The sequence below is a fragment of the Salvelinus alpinus genome, chromosome 26 (genome assembly GCF_045679555.1).
Source record: "Salvelinus alpinus chromosome 26, SLU_Salpinus.1, whole genome shotgun sequence".
NCBI classification, from domain to species: domain Eukaryota; kingdom Metazoa; phylum Chordata; class Actinopteri; order Salmoniformes; family Salmonidae; genus Salvelinus; species Salvelinus alpinus.
The window spans coordinates 27,175,172-27,192,994 of NC_092111.1; the positions used below are offsets into that span (position 1 = coordinate 27,175,172).

At 43.4% G+C, this 17,823-nt stretch overlaps 1 protein-coding gene across 1 annotated transcript in view; it reads left to right on the plus strand.

The window, feature by feature from the left end:
- LOC139555084 (protein tyrosine phosphatase type IVA 2) overlaps positions 1 to 17,159 on the plus strand; it is a 36,109-nt gene extending 18,950 nt beyond the window's left edge. Inside the window, exons 2-7 of the mRNA XM_071368560.1 lie at positions 6,599 to 6,913; positions 7,219 to 7,327; positions 8,906 to 8,998; positions 10,484 to 10,614; positions 15,408 to 15,482; positions 15,699 to 17,159. Coding sequence (XP_071224661.1) covers positions 6,909 to 6,913; positions 7,219 to 7,327; positions 8,906 to 8,998; positions 10,484 to 10,614; positions 15,408 to 15,482; positions 15,699 to 15,810 — 525 coding nt within the window. The 5' untranslated portion in view covers positions 6,599 to 6,908 and the 3' untranslated portion in view covers positions 15,811 to 17,159. The remainder of the gene's footprint in view (positions 1 to 6,598; positions 6,914 to 7,218; positions 7,328 to 8,905; positions 8,999 to 10,483; positions 10,615 to 15,407; positions 15,483 to 15,698) is intronic.
- The last annotated feature ends 664 nt before the right edge of the window (positions 17,160 to 17,823 follow it).

Below are 17,823 nucleotides of genomic sequence, written 5' to 3' on the forward strand. Positions count from 1 at the left end.
TTGTAAATGCTGTTATTGTGAAGTGGAGCGTCTAGGAGCTACAATGCTCAGCCGCAAAGTGGTAGGCCACACAAGCTCACAGAACGGGACCGCTGAAGCGTGTAAAAATCCTTGGTTGCAACACTCACTAGCTAGTTCCAAACTGCCTCTGGAAGCAACGTCAGCACAATAACTGTTCATCGGGAGCTTCATGAAATGGGTTTCCATGGCTGGAGTGGCATTAAGCTTGTTTCTATTGTACTCTGGAGCAATGGAAAAGCGTTCTCTGGAGTGATGAATCACACTTCACCATCTGGCAGTCCGACGGATGAATCTGGGTTTGGCGGATGCCAGGAGAACGCTACCTGCCCCAATGCATAGTGCCAACTAAAGTTTGGTGGAGGAGGAATAATGGTCTAGGGCTGTCATGCTCACAATTTTGTCAGCCGGTGATTGTCACGCAAGTAACTGTCAGTCTTGCGGTAATTTACCGTTAATTATCATAAACACATTAAGCAACTCCTAGCTTCCACACACAGGCTACAAGTCACTGATGCAGACCTTGTGGAACATATGCATTTTAAAAAGTCTAATAAATCCATGTAATATAACCTACACCTTCACAATAAAGCCATTATTTTAGACCGGTCTAAAGAAGCATGATATGAAAGAAATGTAGTCTATTTCAGAAGAACAAAAAAGCTTACTCTGAGTTGTCCTTTATGATAGGTCCTGATATGACTATGCCAAATGGCTGTGGGCTACACTAGTTAATTTAGCAGACAAGATTTGTTTAGATTTCCGCGGCATTATTTTATAGTAATGAAGAATATACAATTGAACAAAGCTGAATAAAATAAATATTTTCTCAACAATTTGAAGGAGTGAGTACATGTGGCTATTCTTTGAACGGTTAACAAAGAAATAGGTACTCCTTTTCTTCATTTAGTAAATGTAACTTTAGTTGTTCTATAAACGTTGGGCTATATGTTTTGATTTTTAATACTTTGTAAGGCTGCATGATGAGACTCTTAATGATTTGGGAAAAAGTCACTTGAAAGGCAAGAGCTCTGCTTAGTTTTTTTGCGCAGGCTGTAAACACTTCATTGGTCTCATTCATAATTTGACAAGCACTTGATAATGCCTCACATTTCAATGGGATGCCCCCTTTGGCTGTAATGCACCCAAATAAATATATAATAATAATCCAAAATCCATTCATTCACATTATAAATGCAGCAATGCGCACATGGCAGTAGGCTAAAATTGCTAATGTTCCATTAGCGGGAAAACACCATTATCAAAAGTGACTGCAAATGCGATTATGCATGTAATGCTTTTATTATAAAGGTGCATTTTTTGGGTAAAAATGTTCTTCCCCAAATTTCAACTCACGCGCTGCTTATGTATGCCAGTTAGGCTCTACACCCCTTGTAAAGCAGATGAATGTGCTTCATTTGATCAAAACATATAGGCCTATAGGGTGGGCTACATGAGGTGTGCGACTATTTAAAAAAAAGTCGTTAAAAGTATTTCTTATGCTGGGCATCATTCACAAGTGATAATGTATAATTCACAAGTGATAGGCTAATATTGTTACCCATTAGACTATTCTTGATTTAATCTTGTCTTTACATATACTAAATAATGTGTGAAATTTGTTTTGATTTAGAATGGACCGTTATCATGCACCTGTCTTGAAATCTATCCGTTCATTTTCATTCCAGCCAGGTAGCTATATTCCTGTTGTAAAGATAATGTGCTGAATATTAGGGTAGTTGAGAAATAAATATAGTAGGCCTAGCCTATAGAGAGCTGATGGGATCCTCTGTTTAGTAGAGGCCATCACTGTTTTCTCAAATAATTACATAGCCTATAGAAATGTTGTGCAACATGAGCTTATGGGCTCTCATGAAGTGTTTGATTCGATTTTCAAAAACATTTGCATTGATGTCAGATTGATTAGAGGGACAATAGAGTGCTGAGTACCAGGACGTTAGCAAGTTTGTTAGGCTACTAATGACCATCAGCAGCATCAACGCTTGGAGAAGCCTAATTACATTGACTAAACGGTCATGTTGAATTTGACTGCCTTCATGACTCGTGACGGCCGTTAACACGGTCACTGTGCTTCCAACTTTGTGCAACAGTTTTGGGAAGTCCCTTCTTGTTTCAGCATGACAATGCCCCCGTGCACAAAGCAAGGTCCATACAGAAATCTTTTCTCGAGATCGGTGTGGAAGAACTTGACTTTCCTGCACAGAGCCCTGACCTGAACTCCATCGAACACCTTTGTGATGAATTGGTACCCTCGACTGCAAGCCAGGCCTAATCGCCCAACATCAGTGCCCGACCTCACTAATGCTCTTGTGGCTGAATGGAAGTAAGTCCCCGCAGCAATGTTCCAACATCTAGTGGAAAGCATTCCCAGAAGAGTGGAGCCTGTTATAGCAGCAAAGGAGGGACCAACTCCATATTAATGCCCATAATTTTGGAATGAGTTGTTCGACGAGCAGGTGTCCACACACACACGTGTGTGTGTGTACCCTGACACTGCTTGTCGGCTGAACCGGCACCAAAACGCCAATATTTTTTATCCTACAGCTTGTTCTCAATCTTTTTAAATAGTTAGCCAACATATTTTCAGCACGTATTTCCATGATTTGCTGAACTTGTTTTCGTGTCCCTCTGTAGCAGACAGATGAAAAGTGAGCAATATGTTTGGAACATCAAATTACATAAACAGTGTACAAAACATTAGGAACACCTTCCTAATATTGAGTTACACCCCCTTTTGCCCTCAGAACAGCCTCGATTCATTGGGGCATGGACTCTACATGGTGTCAAGCATTCCACAGGGATGCTGGCCCATGTTGACTCCAATGCTTCCTACAGTTGTCATGTTGGCTGGATGTCCTTTGGGCGGTGGATCATTCACATGGAGAACTGTTGAGCGTGAAAAACCCAGCAGTGTTGCAGTTCTTGACACACAAAAACCTAGTACCATGCCCCGTTCAAAAGCACTTAAATCTTTTGCCTTGCCCATTCACCCTCAATAAGGGATCATGGCTTTCAGCTGGATTCACCTTGTCAGTCTGTCATGTAAAGAGCAGGTGTTCCTGAATTGTGAGAATTGAAATACATGTGGTATTGTCACCTAAGGATCTTGATTGTATCGTGTTGTCTCTGGCAATTCCCAGCCCAACAGAAAACATGTGGGTAGTTTAGTGTCTGTGACTTTTGTAGATGTTTCTCCCTGGTTCATATAGTAGGCTAATCCTATCTCAGTATCAGGTGAAGGAAAATACTTGATGTAGCTAGTTGAACAATTTCTTAGTTCTGAGTGGACACAGTGTCTACCCAACAACATTCAGTCCAGCTGGAAAAGAAAGGGACATGTTGGTACTCACAGCAACGGGGCTTTAGTGTATGTGTGACAGCAGGAGAACTTCAGGATAATAATTAGCTTGTGCGGTTTTATGTTCTTCGTTAGCACTTGTTCAACAGCAGAGTTGTGTGGAGCAGCTGTGAGGCGATGCCGAATAATTGACTTAAGTGGCCTAATTATGAAAGTTGTAGGCTAGACAAAAATAATAAAGCTTTCCTAACCCAGTTGACCTGAATCTAGGCCTAAATAGGCCCCTTGTTGGCGTTTGTTTTGTATGTAGGCCTAGCTGTGTGTTTCTTTAGTGTTTTTAGGTTGGCTAGTTTTCTGGTTGAAATGAGTAGGAGTTTGACCAATTTTGAGTTGTAGGCCTAGACAATTATAATACATCTTTGTCAGCTACACAATTAGGCCTGGTAGCTGTCACTTTCCCTGTCTCACAGACGCATTGTTCATAAAGATACTTCCTGTGTGGTAACAAACACATCGTCTTTCCAGACTGATTTGGTGTGTTGACTCTCTTCTCTCCATCTGTGCTGACAGCTGGGCACAATTGCAGAAGTTGTTGTTTGCAAATATGGCTGAGTGATTTGCATGTGTTCCCGGCAGCGTTGTGAAAGCAGGGCTGGTCTGGCTTTACCACAAGGTGCCTGTTCCTCTAGCTAGTGCCACTCAGAGACCGGCTTTAACTGGGGTGCGTCTCAATAGTCTGACGATTGGCTTCCTCTCCTTGTCTCCTTTCCTCCATATTCACTGACATTAACTTGGGACTATTGAGACATGGCTAGGTGACTGTTATTAGGGAGAGAGGACCTTGACATATGTAAGTCTATGCTGACTGAATGGAAATTGATGCTAATACCACTTAGCTATGAAGGATTCTACTTGGACTTCCCTCAGCAGCTAACTGCTGCATACTCCTGTTTGGAGGCACTGCAAGCTGTGGGACTCGCTTTAAAGGCTGTGTTATGAGACTATATGTAGTACAATTTGATAAGCTCAAGATTGTGGTTCAGCACATCTATAACCTTCTATTAAGTGTGATATTGTGTGAGCATTGCATTCCTGTTTCCTGACATTATAGTAGTCTGGTCTTTCTACTTCTCATTGGGATGGTCTCTGACTTCACTGGTCTGTCACTCTCCACACACATTGTCGTATTTGGTCGCTCTCGCTCTCTCTCTTGCTCTGTCTGGAGAGACGTTCGCTCTGGCTGTGTCCCAAATGGCTCCCTATATAGTGCACTACTTGGTCCTGGTCAAAAGTGGTGCCCTTAATGGTATAAGGGGGCTATTTGGGATGCAGGTGTCATCTATCTCCTCTGATCCTTCCTCTGTTGTTGACAGATCACTGAGTGGCTCCTGTAAAAACCTCCCGTATGATATCCATCCGTGACTGAATAATTAGGAGCCGATGACCAACTGCTCTGAAGTATCTTTTTTCATTCCCTCTTCTTCCTGGACCTGACACCGTTTGTCTGGTCCTGATCCATTTCCCTTTTAGATCATCATGAATATGTTTTTTGGGACGGGTAGCACTTGATCCGTAGATCAAGTTTGTTTGTCTGTGGCGTACCTCAGTTGTGTGTATGTATGTATGTATGTATGTATATATTAGAACTGGAAATTGCCAAGGACCTCACGATACTTGGGTGCCGATACGTATTGTGGAAAAAGGAAAAAAGTTTTGGTACAGCCAACTAGCACAAAAATTGTCAGCTGATACGATATATCGTCAAAAATAATATCCTGACATGTAACTAAATAGATTACATTTTTTCATCACTAGTGTTTTTAGTGCTGTTTGGAGCTGGTAATTAAAGGCGTCCGGGAGAGATCTTTACCCACTGGAGAACTGGTGGCTCTTTGAAGACTTGCCCTGTTGCTGTCACCGGCTAAGGCAGGGAGATGGAAGCAAAGAGTGGGAGAGAGGAGACCAGAGGGAAGGGGAGAAGGTTAGTTCTAGTCTCCGTAGAGTAGCCCTGGCTGTCATTGGCACAGAGTGAGAGATTGAGTGGGCGAGGCAGGCACCTCTCATTCCCTCTCTGCAGAGAGGGTGAGCAAGGCAAAGTGAGTCCAGTAAATAGAGGGTCGGTGTGTCTTTTTAAAGAGTTACATTGTTCCTGGCACAGAGTGAATGAGTGGGCGAGTCGACTGCTCTGTACCGGCGCCACGACAGACTGAGACAGACTAAAATATGAGAAAGAGGATGGGGGAGAGGTAGAGCGAGAGTCCTATGGGTAAAGGAGGCAAGACACTAGGACAATTGGGGCACCATTCTCCCAAAGAGAAGCCAGAGATTTGGAGAGAATGACTGAAGTAAAGAGGAGACCTGAAGAGACTGAGCGTGGGATGAATGAAGAATGACTGGGTGACAGATGGAGAGTCTCAGAGGTGAAAGGGGGAGCGTGGGACTGTGAAAGAGTTGGCTCGTGTGAAGCCCTGCCAACCCATAATCCTCACCTTGTGACTGCTGTGTTAGACACTGATGCTGAGGTCCAACCTTTTTTACCTCTCTTTTTCTCTCTTACACTCCACCCCCTCTTCACCTCTCCCCTGCCCTTTGTCCCTGCACCCTCCACCCCTTTTCTCACCTCACTCCTGCCCTCTCATCTAACCCTCCACCCCCTCACTTCCCCCCCTGCCCTCTCTTGGCCCTCCACCACGCTCTCTCACACTCTGCTCTGTCGCTGTCTCTCTCTGTTTCACCTTGGACTCTGTCACATTGTGTGTGTGTGTGTGTGACTAGACAGTGGTAGTTACCAGCCATTTTGTGTGGCTATGTTCAGACCCTTCAGGTGTTGGCTCAGAATCAGCCGGTTAGAGGCAAGACATTACATGATTTGTGAGAGGCTCTCTTTTGAACCCAAGAGATCATGGGTGTCTTGTCTGTCTTTCATTATCTGTGTGTGTATATATCTTTATGTACAATTTGTTTTTGTATGTTTTTATTTTCCCATGTGAGTGTGGCTGATAATAAATGGGGGGGTTTATAACACCTTTAGTACAAGGGTGATAATGGCTAGTTTTTAATAGGTCAAATATTTAATGTGTCATATTTCTTCTGTGATAGTTTACTAGTTTCCCCAACAGGTGCTTTGAGATGTCTTTTTGCCCTGCCTTGCTCTTCAAGAACTTCTCTGACGCCTTGCTAAATGGAGACTGTTTCCATGTCTATTTGAGTTTACCTAATCACATTTTTCTCCCTTTCCCCCTCCCCCTCTTTTCTTGGCAGTGTTTCTGTGTCGATTTGGGCCATACATATATGGCGTATGTGAGTGTCAGTGGAGACTTTTGCCAGGCACAGCACCTCGCCTTCGTGGACAAGTGAATCGTCCGCCCCCCTCGGGACTACGCTACCCAGAAGCCCCCCTGAAGCCAGCACACTGGGAATCCCGGTCTCCTCCAACGATCCCCTGGGATACCGCGTAGTCCTTGGCCAGATCGCCCAGCTCTGTCCCCTGAGCCGCCAATAAGAAAACTGCTCAGTTCTCTTCTACTTCCTGCTTTCTCTCCCAGAAGCCAATCACATACCGCTCTCCTGAATGGGGTAAAATCTGAATGTCCGATTGGATGACTCGTGGATAGTCTCCCCAATTTTTTTTATTTTTTATTTTTACCCCGCCCCTGTGGAGTCTTGTGGATTACATCATCCATATTTTTTGTTACCCCTCTTTTTTTTTGTAAGACATCCACAGGTGTTACCATCCACATCCCCCTCCTCCTCCCTTCGTCGTGTTTTTATTTATTTTTTTAACCTACAGAATCCTACTAGAAGTCCTTGCTGACATCTGAGCCAAAAGTAGTCATCCTTCTTGTAAGAGATTAAGTATTTTACTGTAATTGTTTTCAAAGCCGTCTCGCCAACATGAACCGCCCTGCAGCAGTGGAGATTGCCTACGAGGGCATGAGGTTCCTCATCACACACAACCCCACCAACGCCACGCTCAACAAGTTTACCGAGGTGAGGCCGCAACCTTGTGTGTGTGCGTGTTTGTTGCTTGTGCGTTGTCATGTAGTGTCTGCATGTATAACCTTATCAATTCAACACTCAAGTTCACTGTGGAGTGTCATACACTTACTTCTGACTGTATGTACGTGCATCAATAACCTCACCAAAGTAGCCTATAATCTCCCCTAAGCTCAACCTACAATTAAACATAAATATTTTTAGAGTGCAAGATATCTGTGCTGATAGTCTGTCTCTGTCTGTCTGTGTCTGTCTGTCTGTCTGTCTGTCTGGCTGTGTCTGTCTGTCTGGCTGTGTCTCTCTGTCTGTCTGGCTGTGTCTCTCTGTCTGTCTGGCTGTGTCTCTCTGCCTGTCTGGCTGTGTCTCTCTGTCTGTCTGGCTGTGTCTCTCTGTCTGTCTGGCTGTGTCTCTCTGTCTGTCTGGCTGTGTCTCTCTGTCTGTCTGGCTGTGTCTCTCTGTCTGTCTGGCTGTGTCTCTCTGTCTGTCTGGCTGTCTCTCTCTGTCTGTCTGGCTGTGTCTCTCTGTCTGTCTGGCTGTCTCTCTCTGTCTGTCTGGCTGTGTCTCTCTGTCTGTCTGGCTGTGTCTCTCTGTCTGTCTGGCTGTGTCTCTCTGTCTGTCTGGCTGTGTCTCTCTGTCTGTCTGGCTGTGTCTCTCTGTCTGTCTGGCTGTGTCTCTCTGTCTGTCTGGCTGTGTCTCTCTGTCTGTCTGGCTGTGTCTCTCTGTCTGTCTGGCTGTGTCTCTCTGTCTGTCTGTCTGTCTGTCTGTCTGTCTGGCTGTCTGTCTCTCTGTCTGGCTGTCTGTCTGTCTGTCTGGCTGTCTGTCTGTCTGTCTGTCTGTCTGTCTCTGTGTCTCTCTGTCTGTCTGGCTGTGTCTCTCTGTCTGTCTGGCTGTGTCTCTCTGTCTGTCTGGCTGTGTCTCTCTCTGTCTGGCTGTGTCTCTCTCTGTCTGGCTGTGTCTCTCTCTGTCTGTCTGTCTCTCTGTCTGTCTGTCTCTCTGTCTCTCTGTCTGTCTGTCTGTCTCTCTGTCTGGCTGTCTCTCTGTCTGTCTGTCTCTCTGTCTGTCTGTCTGTCTCTCTGTCTGTCTGTCTCTCTGTCTGTCTGTCTGGCTGTGTCTGTCTGTCTGTCTCTCTGTCTGTCTGTCTGTCTCTCTGTCTGGCTGTCTCTCTGTCTGTCTGTCTCTGTCTGTCTGTCTCTCTGTCTCTGTCTGTCTCTCTGTCTGGCTGTCTCTCTGTCTGTCTGTCTGGCTGTGTCTCTCTGTCTGTCTGGCTGTGTCTCTCTGTCTGTCTGGCTGTGTCTGTCTGTCTGGCTGTGTCTCTCTGTCTCTATGTCTCTCTGTCTCTCTGTCTGGCTGTGTCTCTCTGTCTGTCTGGCTGTGTCTCTCTGTCTCTATGTCTCTCTGTCTCTCTGTCTGGCTGTGTCTCTCTGTCTGTCTCTGTCTCTCTGTCTGACTCTGTGTGTCTCTGTTTCTGTGTCTCTGTTTCTGTGTCTCTGTTTCTGTGTCTCTGTTTCTGTCTGTTTCTGTCTCTCTGTCTGTGTCTCTCTGTCTGTGTCTCTCTGTCCATCTCTGTCTCAGGAGCTGAAGAAATTTGAGGTGAACACGCTGGTGAGAGTGTGTGACGCCACCTACGACAAGGCCCCAGTGGAGAAGGGGGGGATCGAGGTTGTGGTAAGGATTATACACACACATTAACCTCGTCCCCAGACTTGACTCTTTGGAACTTTAGGGGTGTGGATTTACTGAGTGACATGCTAATCAATTCAAATTCTGAGCGAATCACATGACTGAGGCGTGGGTCTAAATCGTGGTGACAGTTGTATTCGATGGGACTTAAAACAATGCTTCCACCGTCTATATAAGGTCCCAGAGTTGACAGTGCGAAAACCAAGCTGTGAAGTTGACGGAATTGTCCGTAAGAGCTCCGAGACAGGATTTTGTCGAGGCATAGATCTGGGGAAGGGTACAAAAAAATGTCTGCAGCATTGAAGGTCCCCAAGAACACAGTGGCCTCCATCATTCTTACATGGAAGAAGTTTGAAACAACCAAGACTCTTCCAAGAGCTGGCCGCCCTGTCAAACTGAGCAATCGGGGTAGAAGGGCCTTGGTCACATACTTATTGACTTCAATCATTGTGCAACGTCATATTTAAGCTCTGGGCATCGTCTTTCTGCTTGAAAAAGTGGATTTCTACTGGTGTGGGCGTTTAAACGTATCGTTTTTGGGAAGCCCAATGGATTTTCTTTTCAAGTTCCATTCTGAGGTGATGTGAAGCCAGATAGTCGGCAGCGAGAGCCGGCTGGTGGAGGAGATTACAACCACACACACCTAGAGAGCAGTAAGAATTTCTACTGACCCGAATACCTCCTAGGAATTTTAGGGTAGTTCAATTTGCTGTTTTTTTTCTTCCAGGGAATGTCAAGTTAAACAGGTGGTTTTCCCTCTCTGGAGACCTTCCCTGTTATCTGTCTGTTTTCATTTGTCCTCAACTGTCTGCCTGCCAGCCACTATGTGCTGAGCTAAGAGGTGGAGAAGAGAAGGAATCTCTGGCTCAGATCCACATGAATGAGGCTCCACCCAGGCCTTCTTGCTCTGTCTGTTTCTGTCTTTTGTGCACTGTATTGTCTCTTCTCAAAGCTTAGGCTAATATTCAGCTGTCTCACAGGTGATTTATGGAAGGCCAGAGAAACTTTGTGTTTGGGCGAGGAAATATCCTATCCCCTCGTTGATATAGTTTTAATACCGTGATCACCACTCCTCATCCTGGAGCATTCCTCTGTCTTCCTGTCACTCCAATGTATTGGAGAGTGGCAGTAATTATGATCACAATCCCGTTTTTATATTGTTTGAGCACCAAGACAGGAATAGCCATGTGTAGGGTTGCGCACGGCTGTGATCTGTGCTGAGCCGGTCAGCACGAGTATAGAGGCTCAGACGGATATACAGGGGTCAGGCTGTCTGCCAGGACACGCCACACATACTACTTCAGCATATCAAGCTTTCCAACTTAGACACACACATGATATAGCCTAATAGACAAAGCTGCTCTAATTCTTCAATCAGGCTTTGAATTATCCTGCATTGACCACTGGTTAAAATAACCCCTAGCCCCTGGTTTGATCCATTTTTAAATTTTTGTTCCTCTGCCTCCATAGGACTGGCCCTTTGATGATGGCGCCCCGCCCCCCACCCAGATAGTGGATGACTGGCTGAACCTGCTGAAGACCAAGTTCCGAGACGAGCCTGGCTGCTGCATCGCTGTGCACTGTGTGGCGGGGCTGGGCCGGTGAGGGTGTTTACCTGTGTGTGTGTGTGTGTGTGTTGGTAAGTGGGCCAGGTGACTAAGTGGTGAGATGAATGTATGTAAGTGGGCTTAATTGTGGCTAGTGAGACCCATCTAATGACTAGCGATGACGTCCGTTGGAGTATTCAAAGAGATTTGTTGTAATGTGCTTTTTGGCTACTAAAATGTTATCTGGAATACAATGTTATTTTGCTTTGACTAGTGTTCCATTTGTGGGGCACCTAAAAAAAGAAAACTAGCCAAGCATCACAGTTCTCCTCTCTAAATTCCCTTTCTCCTCTCTCATTCACTTAACCTGTCTAGGACAGGTTCCGCTAGCGGAACCCCTCGCCAACAGCCAATGAAATAGCAGGACGCCAAATACAAATCAACAGAAACCTCATAAATCAAATTTTAAAGTTAAAAAAATATTTATCAAAAATGCTTTACAGCGAAAGCTCTACAAACGATTGTTAGGTCAACACCAAGTCACAGAAAAACACAGCCTTTTTTCCTGCCAAAGAGAGGAGTCACAAAAAGCATAAATAGAGATAAAATTAATCACTAACCTTTGATGATCTTCATCAGATGACACTCATAGGACTTCATGTTACACAATACATGTATGTTTTGTTAGATAAAGTTCATATTTATATCCAAAAATCTTACTTTACATTGGCGTGTTACGTTCAGTAGTTCCAAAACATGCAGTGATATTGCAGAGAGCCACATGAATTCACAGAAATACTCATAATAAATGTTGATGAAAATACAACTATTATACATGGAACTTTAGATACACTTCTCCTTAATGCAACCGCTGTGTCAGAAAAAAAAAAAATAAAAAAACTTTACGGAAAAAGCATAATCTGAGAACGGCGCTCAGAGCCCAAACCAGCCAGAGAAATATCCGCCATTGTTGTGCTGTCAACATTATTCATAAATAGCATTATAAATATTCACTTACCTTTGATGATCTTCATCAGAATGCACTCCCAGGAATTGCAGTTCCACAATAAATGCTTGTTTTGTTTGATAATGTCCATTTATGTCCAATAGCTTCTTTTGTTAAGGCGTTTGGTAAACAAATCCAAAAGTGCAATCTGGTCCATTCGGACGAAACATTCAAAAAGTTATATTACAGGTCGAAGAAACTTGTCAAACTAAGTATAGGATGTTTTTATCATAAACGTTCAATAATGTTCCAACCGGAGAATTCCATTGTCTGTAGGAAAGCAATGGAACGAGAGCTACCTCTCAAGTGAAAGTGTGTGACTGAGAACGAGGCTGTTGGCAGACCCCTTAGTCACACAGCTCCCATCCGGCCCCCCTTCACATGAGCAGCCTGAAACAACGTTCTAAAGACGGTTGACATCTAGTGGAAGCCTTAGGAAGTGCAAAATAACCCATATCCCACTGTGTATTCGATAGGGGTGAGTTCAAAAACTACAAACCTCAGATTTCCCACTTCCTGTTTGGATTTTTTTCTCAGGTTTTTGCCTGCCATGAGTTCTGTTATACTCACAGACATCATTCAAACAGTTTTAGAAACGTCAAAGTGTTTTCTATCCAATAATAATATGCATATATTAGCATCTGGGACTGAGTAGGAGGCAGTTCACTCTGGGCACGCTATTCATCCAAAAGTGAAAATGCTGCCCCCTATCTCAAACAAGTTAATAACCTCTTGGCGCACGGATCCCTTTAGTGGGATCATTTTCATCAACAACCGCTGAATTGCAGAGTGCCAAATAAAAAATAAAAAAATACCACATTTTATTTTATGAAATCACAAGTGCAATATAGCAAAACAAAGCTTAGCTTGTTGTTAATCCACCTGTCGTGTCAGATTTTGAAAATATGCTTTACAGCGAAAGCAATCCAAGCATTTGTGAGTTTATCGATCACTAGACAAAACATTACAAACACCTAGCAGCAATGTAGATTGGTCACGAAAGTCAGAAAAGCAATAAAATGAATCGCTTACCTTTGATGGTCTTCGGATGTTTGCACTCACGAGACTCCCAGTTACACAATAAATGTTACTTTTGTTCGATAAAGATTATTTTTATATAAAAAAAACTCAATTTGTTTGGCGCGTTAAGTTCAGAAGTCCACAGGCTCAGGCAGGTCATGAAGGGCAGACGAAAATTCCAAATAGTATCCGTGAAGTTCGTAGAAACATGTCAAACGTTTTTATAATCAATCCTCAGGTTGTTTTTAACATAAATAATTGGTAATATTTCAACCGGACGGTAAACTATTCAATACAATAGAGAAAGAAAATGTTGAGCTACCACTTTCGCTCACAAGAACTAATCAAAGGACACCTGGCTGTCCACTGACGCGATTTGATAAATCTCACTCATTTTTCAGAATAAAAGCTTGAAACTATGTCTAAAGCCTGTTCACAACCTGTGGAAGCCATTGGAAAAGAAATCTGGTTGATATCCCTTTAAATGGAGGATAAGCAGGCAATGGAACAGGGATTTTTCAAAATAAGAGGCACTTCCGGGTTGGATTTCCTCAGGTTTTCGCCTGCAAAATCAGTTCTGTTATACTCACAGACAATATTTTGACCGTTTTGGAAACTTTAGAGTGTTTTCTATCCTAATCTGTCAATTATATGCATATTCTATCATCTGGGCCTGAGAAATAGGCCGTTTACATTGGGAACGTTATTTTTCCAAACATAAAAATTCTGCCTCCTAGCGTCAAGAAGTTAACTTCTCTAGGGTAGGGGGCAGCATTTGGAATTTTGGATGAAAAGCATGCCCAAATTAAACTGCCTGCTTCTCGGGCCCAGAAGATATGATATGAATAATACTGGTAGATTTGGACTCTTATTGGCCGGTGATTTTAATGCCTCATTTTTACCAGCTTGTCACCTGTTCATCTAGAGGCGACAACTCTAGATCACCACAAAAACGCATACAAAGCTCTCCCTCGACCTCCATTTGCTAAATCCGACCATAACTCTATCCTCCTGAGTCCTGCTTACAAGCAAAAGCTGAAACAAGAAGTACCAGTGATGTGCTCAATACGGAAGGGGTCCAATGAAGCAGATGGTAAGCTTCAGCAGGGTTTCCCAAACCCTTCTCTGTTCTGATACAGGACTATTTCACTAGAACAGACTGGAATATGTTCCGGGATTCGTACGTACATATCCCAACGAGAAGCCATGAATTGTAGGGAACATCCGCAGCGCGCTAAAGGCTTGAACTGCTAATTTTAAGGAACATGACACTAATCCGGACGCTTATAAGAAATCCTGCTACGAACTCCGAGTTGTTGTCAATACAGGACTAAGGTGAAATCCTACTACGCCAGCTCTGACCCTCGTCGGATGTGGCAGGGCTCGCAAACAAACTCCACCGATTTACAAAGGAAAACCCAGTGACGCAAGCCTTTCAGACAAGCTAAATTCCTTCTATGCTCTCTTCGAGGCAAGCAACCCTGGACAATGCACGAGAGCACCAGCTCTTCTGGACGACTGTGTAGTCTCACTCTCCGTAGCTGATGTGAGTAAGACCTTTAAACAGGTTAACATTCACAAGGCCACGGTCCAGACGGATTACCAGGATGCGTACCAGCTGACAAGGGTCTTCACTGACATTTTCAACCACTCCCTGACCAAGTCTGCAATACCTACATGTTTCAAGCAAACCTACACATACAACGCCAAGGTAACCTGTCTAAATGACTATCGCCCAGTAGCACTCACATCTGTAGCCATGAAATGCTTTGAAAGGCTCAACAGATCCTCAGATGACTCCATCTCTATTGTACTCCACACTGCCCTGGGAGAATACTGTGTTCAACACCACAGTGTCCCCTCCAAGCTCAGGACCCTGGGACTGCACACTCTGAAACTGGATCCTGGACTTCCTGATGGGCTGCCCTCAGGTGTAGGCAACAACGCATCTGCCTCGTTTTACTGTGGATATAGATACTTTTGTACCTGTTTCCTCCAGCATCTTCACAAGGTCCTTTACTGTTCTGGGATTGATTTGCACTTTTCGCACCAAAGTATGTTCATCTCTAGGAGACAGAATGCGTCTCCTTCCTGAGCGGTATGACGGCTGCTTGGTCCCATGGTGTTTACACTTGCGTACTATTGTTTGTACAGATGAACGTGGTACCTTCAGGCATTTGGAAATTGCTCCCAAGGATGAACCAGACTTGTGGAGGTCTACAATCTACAAAAGGCAATGCTATCAAATACTAATTGAGTGTATGTAAACTTCTGACCCACTGGGAATGTGATGAAAGAAATAAAAGTTGAAAGAAATAATTTTCTCTACTATTATTCTGACATTTCACATTCTTAAAATAAAGTGGTGATCCTAACTGACCTAAGACATTGAAGTTTTACTAGGATTAAGTTTCAGGAATTGTGAAACTGATTTTAAATGTATTTGGCTGAGGTGTATGTAAACTTCTGACTTCAACTGTATTTTGTATCCGTCTCTCAAAACCCACACAAGAATGCCTTGTCAGCTCTGAGTTTTGACACTCCGAGCAGTCTGTCTGGGAATTAAACGTTTTTATTTTTCTTCCTGGTGAGAGAAGGTTCGCTTGCAGTAACACACTTATTGCAATTTCACTCTGTGTGTGTGTGTGGGCCCGGGGTGTGATATTGATGCCCCAGCGGGGTTGCATTGAACCCAGTGAACCCCTGTGTGTTTCCCAGGCCAATTTCCCAGCTTTAGAGTATACCCCACCCTCCCTACTGCCCACATAACCATGACACCGCATGCATACTGGTGTTTATCTCTCTCCTCTTTCCCCTGTAGAGCTCCAGTCCTGGTGGCCTTAGCGCTGATTGAGACAGGGATGAAGTATGAGGATGCAGTGCAGTTCATACGACAGTAAGCACTATTTTAGCTTTCACACGACAGTAAACACTACTTTAACTTTCACACTGGTGGGGGGGGGGACCGATGTTTCTGTGCTGTGGAACCTGTATTGTCATGTATTCTCTTTATTAGTTTGTTGGGGAACATTGATGTTGTTACTGTGCTGCTATGTTCTCGCGTGACCATACAAGACCACGTTATTGTTATTTATCTCATCTCCTCCCTCAGGAAGAGACGTGGAGCTTTCAACTCCAAACAGCTACTTTACCTGGAGAAATACAGACCCAAGATGCGTCTGCGGTTCAAGGATGCCAACGGCCACAACTGCTGCGTCCAATAGTGTGTGTGTGTGCAGCCTCTCCATCAAACAACATTATTCCAACCAATGGGAGATAAAACAACGAGAGAAAGCGATCAGTAATTAATGTGATTTGTTAACACTGAGACATGGCTAATTGATCAGAGAATTGATGACCTAATGATTCCATTTTAATGAATGCAAATCTAAAGGTCTGAACCAATGAAGGAAAAGGTCAAAGCACACAGACGCCTCCAAGTTATCGTTGCCCAATCATGGGCCTAGAATTTCTTTGAGTACTTAATTTTTATTTTCAGTGTTGAATCATGGGATAGCTTTTCCTCTTTTTTACACACATGTACATGAAAGTTTAACAATGGTGATAAAAAATCTACGAAAATGTTAAGGTATCGATTGATAATTTGTTTATTTTTCTTTAATTATTAATGATATTAATTATGCCACGGGTTATTTTTTATTTAACCTTTATTTAACTAGGCAAGTCACTTAAGAACAAATTCTTATTTACAATGACGGCCAATCCCAGATGACGCTTGGCCAATTGTGCGCTGCCCTGTGGGCCTCCAAAACACAACCGGTTGTGATACAGCCTGGAAACGAACCAGGGTGTCTATAGTGACGCCTCTCGCACTGAGATGCAGTGCCTTAGACCACTGCACCAACTTTTTAATAAAAATAAATTGTTTTAACCCTTCAGCACATTACAATATTATTCTGTTTAGGACTAAAAATAACAGTCCATTTGGCTTATTGAGGTATTTTTGTACAACACAAAATCTCCCAAAAGTTCTCAAAAAAAATTCAGAAATGTTTCCCGCCCCCTCTCGCTTCTAGTCACATTTTAATTATGGGGTTGGCTCGGTTTTAAATATTATGTCCGCTGTATTTTTTTACTGGCTATAACTCGCAAGCCAATCTGGATTTTGGTTGGGGCAAGGACAATTTTCAGTTTCTTATTGTCTTTATTTTTTATTTTTTTTTACCTCAGGAGTGCAATATTCAGTCCACCTCGGAAAAGCCCCCAAAACCCCAATGACCGTCCTGCGCGCACACACACACACACACACACACACACCCACAGAGACAGTTTCACAGGAAGACACTTGGCTAGTCTTACTGTAGGTACTTTTTTCCATTCATCAAGGCTGCTTACTGGGTTTACAATAGGACTTCCTTACAATGACTGCACATGCACACAGTTTCAGGCACACACAGATGCACAAACACACACTCTCAATGATACAACTGTTAATCCCTACTCTGAAGGAAAGTAGGTGGAAAAGAAAGCAAATGGTCAGTTATTTTATCAATGTACCCATTTTGAAGACATTCCTATTGGTTTTAAGATAAATAAATCAATTTAAATAAGATTTAAACTTGTATGATATTTCATGATTTCTCACCTTATCCATTGTTATTTTAGATTATTTGAAATGACAGCCTATTTTTTGGGGTGCTGCATGTCTTGTGCTTCGCCCACAAACAATTATGTGATGAGGAATTGCTGAGTCTCAAGATGCACTGAACAAAAATATAAACGCAACAATTTCAAAGATTTGACTGATTTACAGTTCACATAAGCACATCAATCAATTTAAATAAATTCATACGATATATATTTAAAAAAAGAAGGTATGGGCGTGCATCAGAAAAACAGTCAATATCTGGTGTGACCACCATCTGCGTCATGCAGCGTGACACATCTCCTTGCATATAGTTCATCACGCTGTTGATTATAGCCTATGGAATGTCCCACTTCTCTTCAATGGCTTTGCAAAGTAGCTGAATATTGTCTGGAACTGGAACACACTGTTGTACAGTACGTGTTGATCCAGAGCATCGTAACATGCTCAATGGGTGACATGTCTGGTGAGTATGCAGGCCATGGAAAAACTGGGACGTTTCCAGGAATAGTGTACAGATCCTTGCGACATGGGGCCATGCATTATTCTGCGTTGCGGTGATGGCAGAGGATGAATGGCACGACAATGGGCCCTCAGGATCTCGTCACTATATCTGTGCATTCAAATTGCC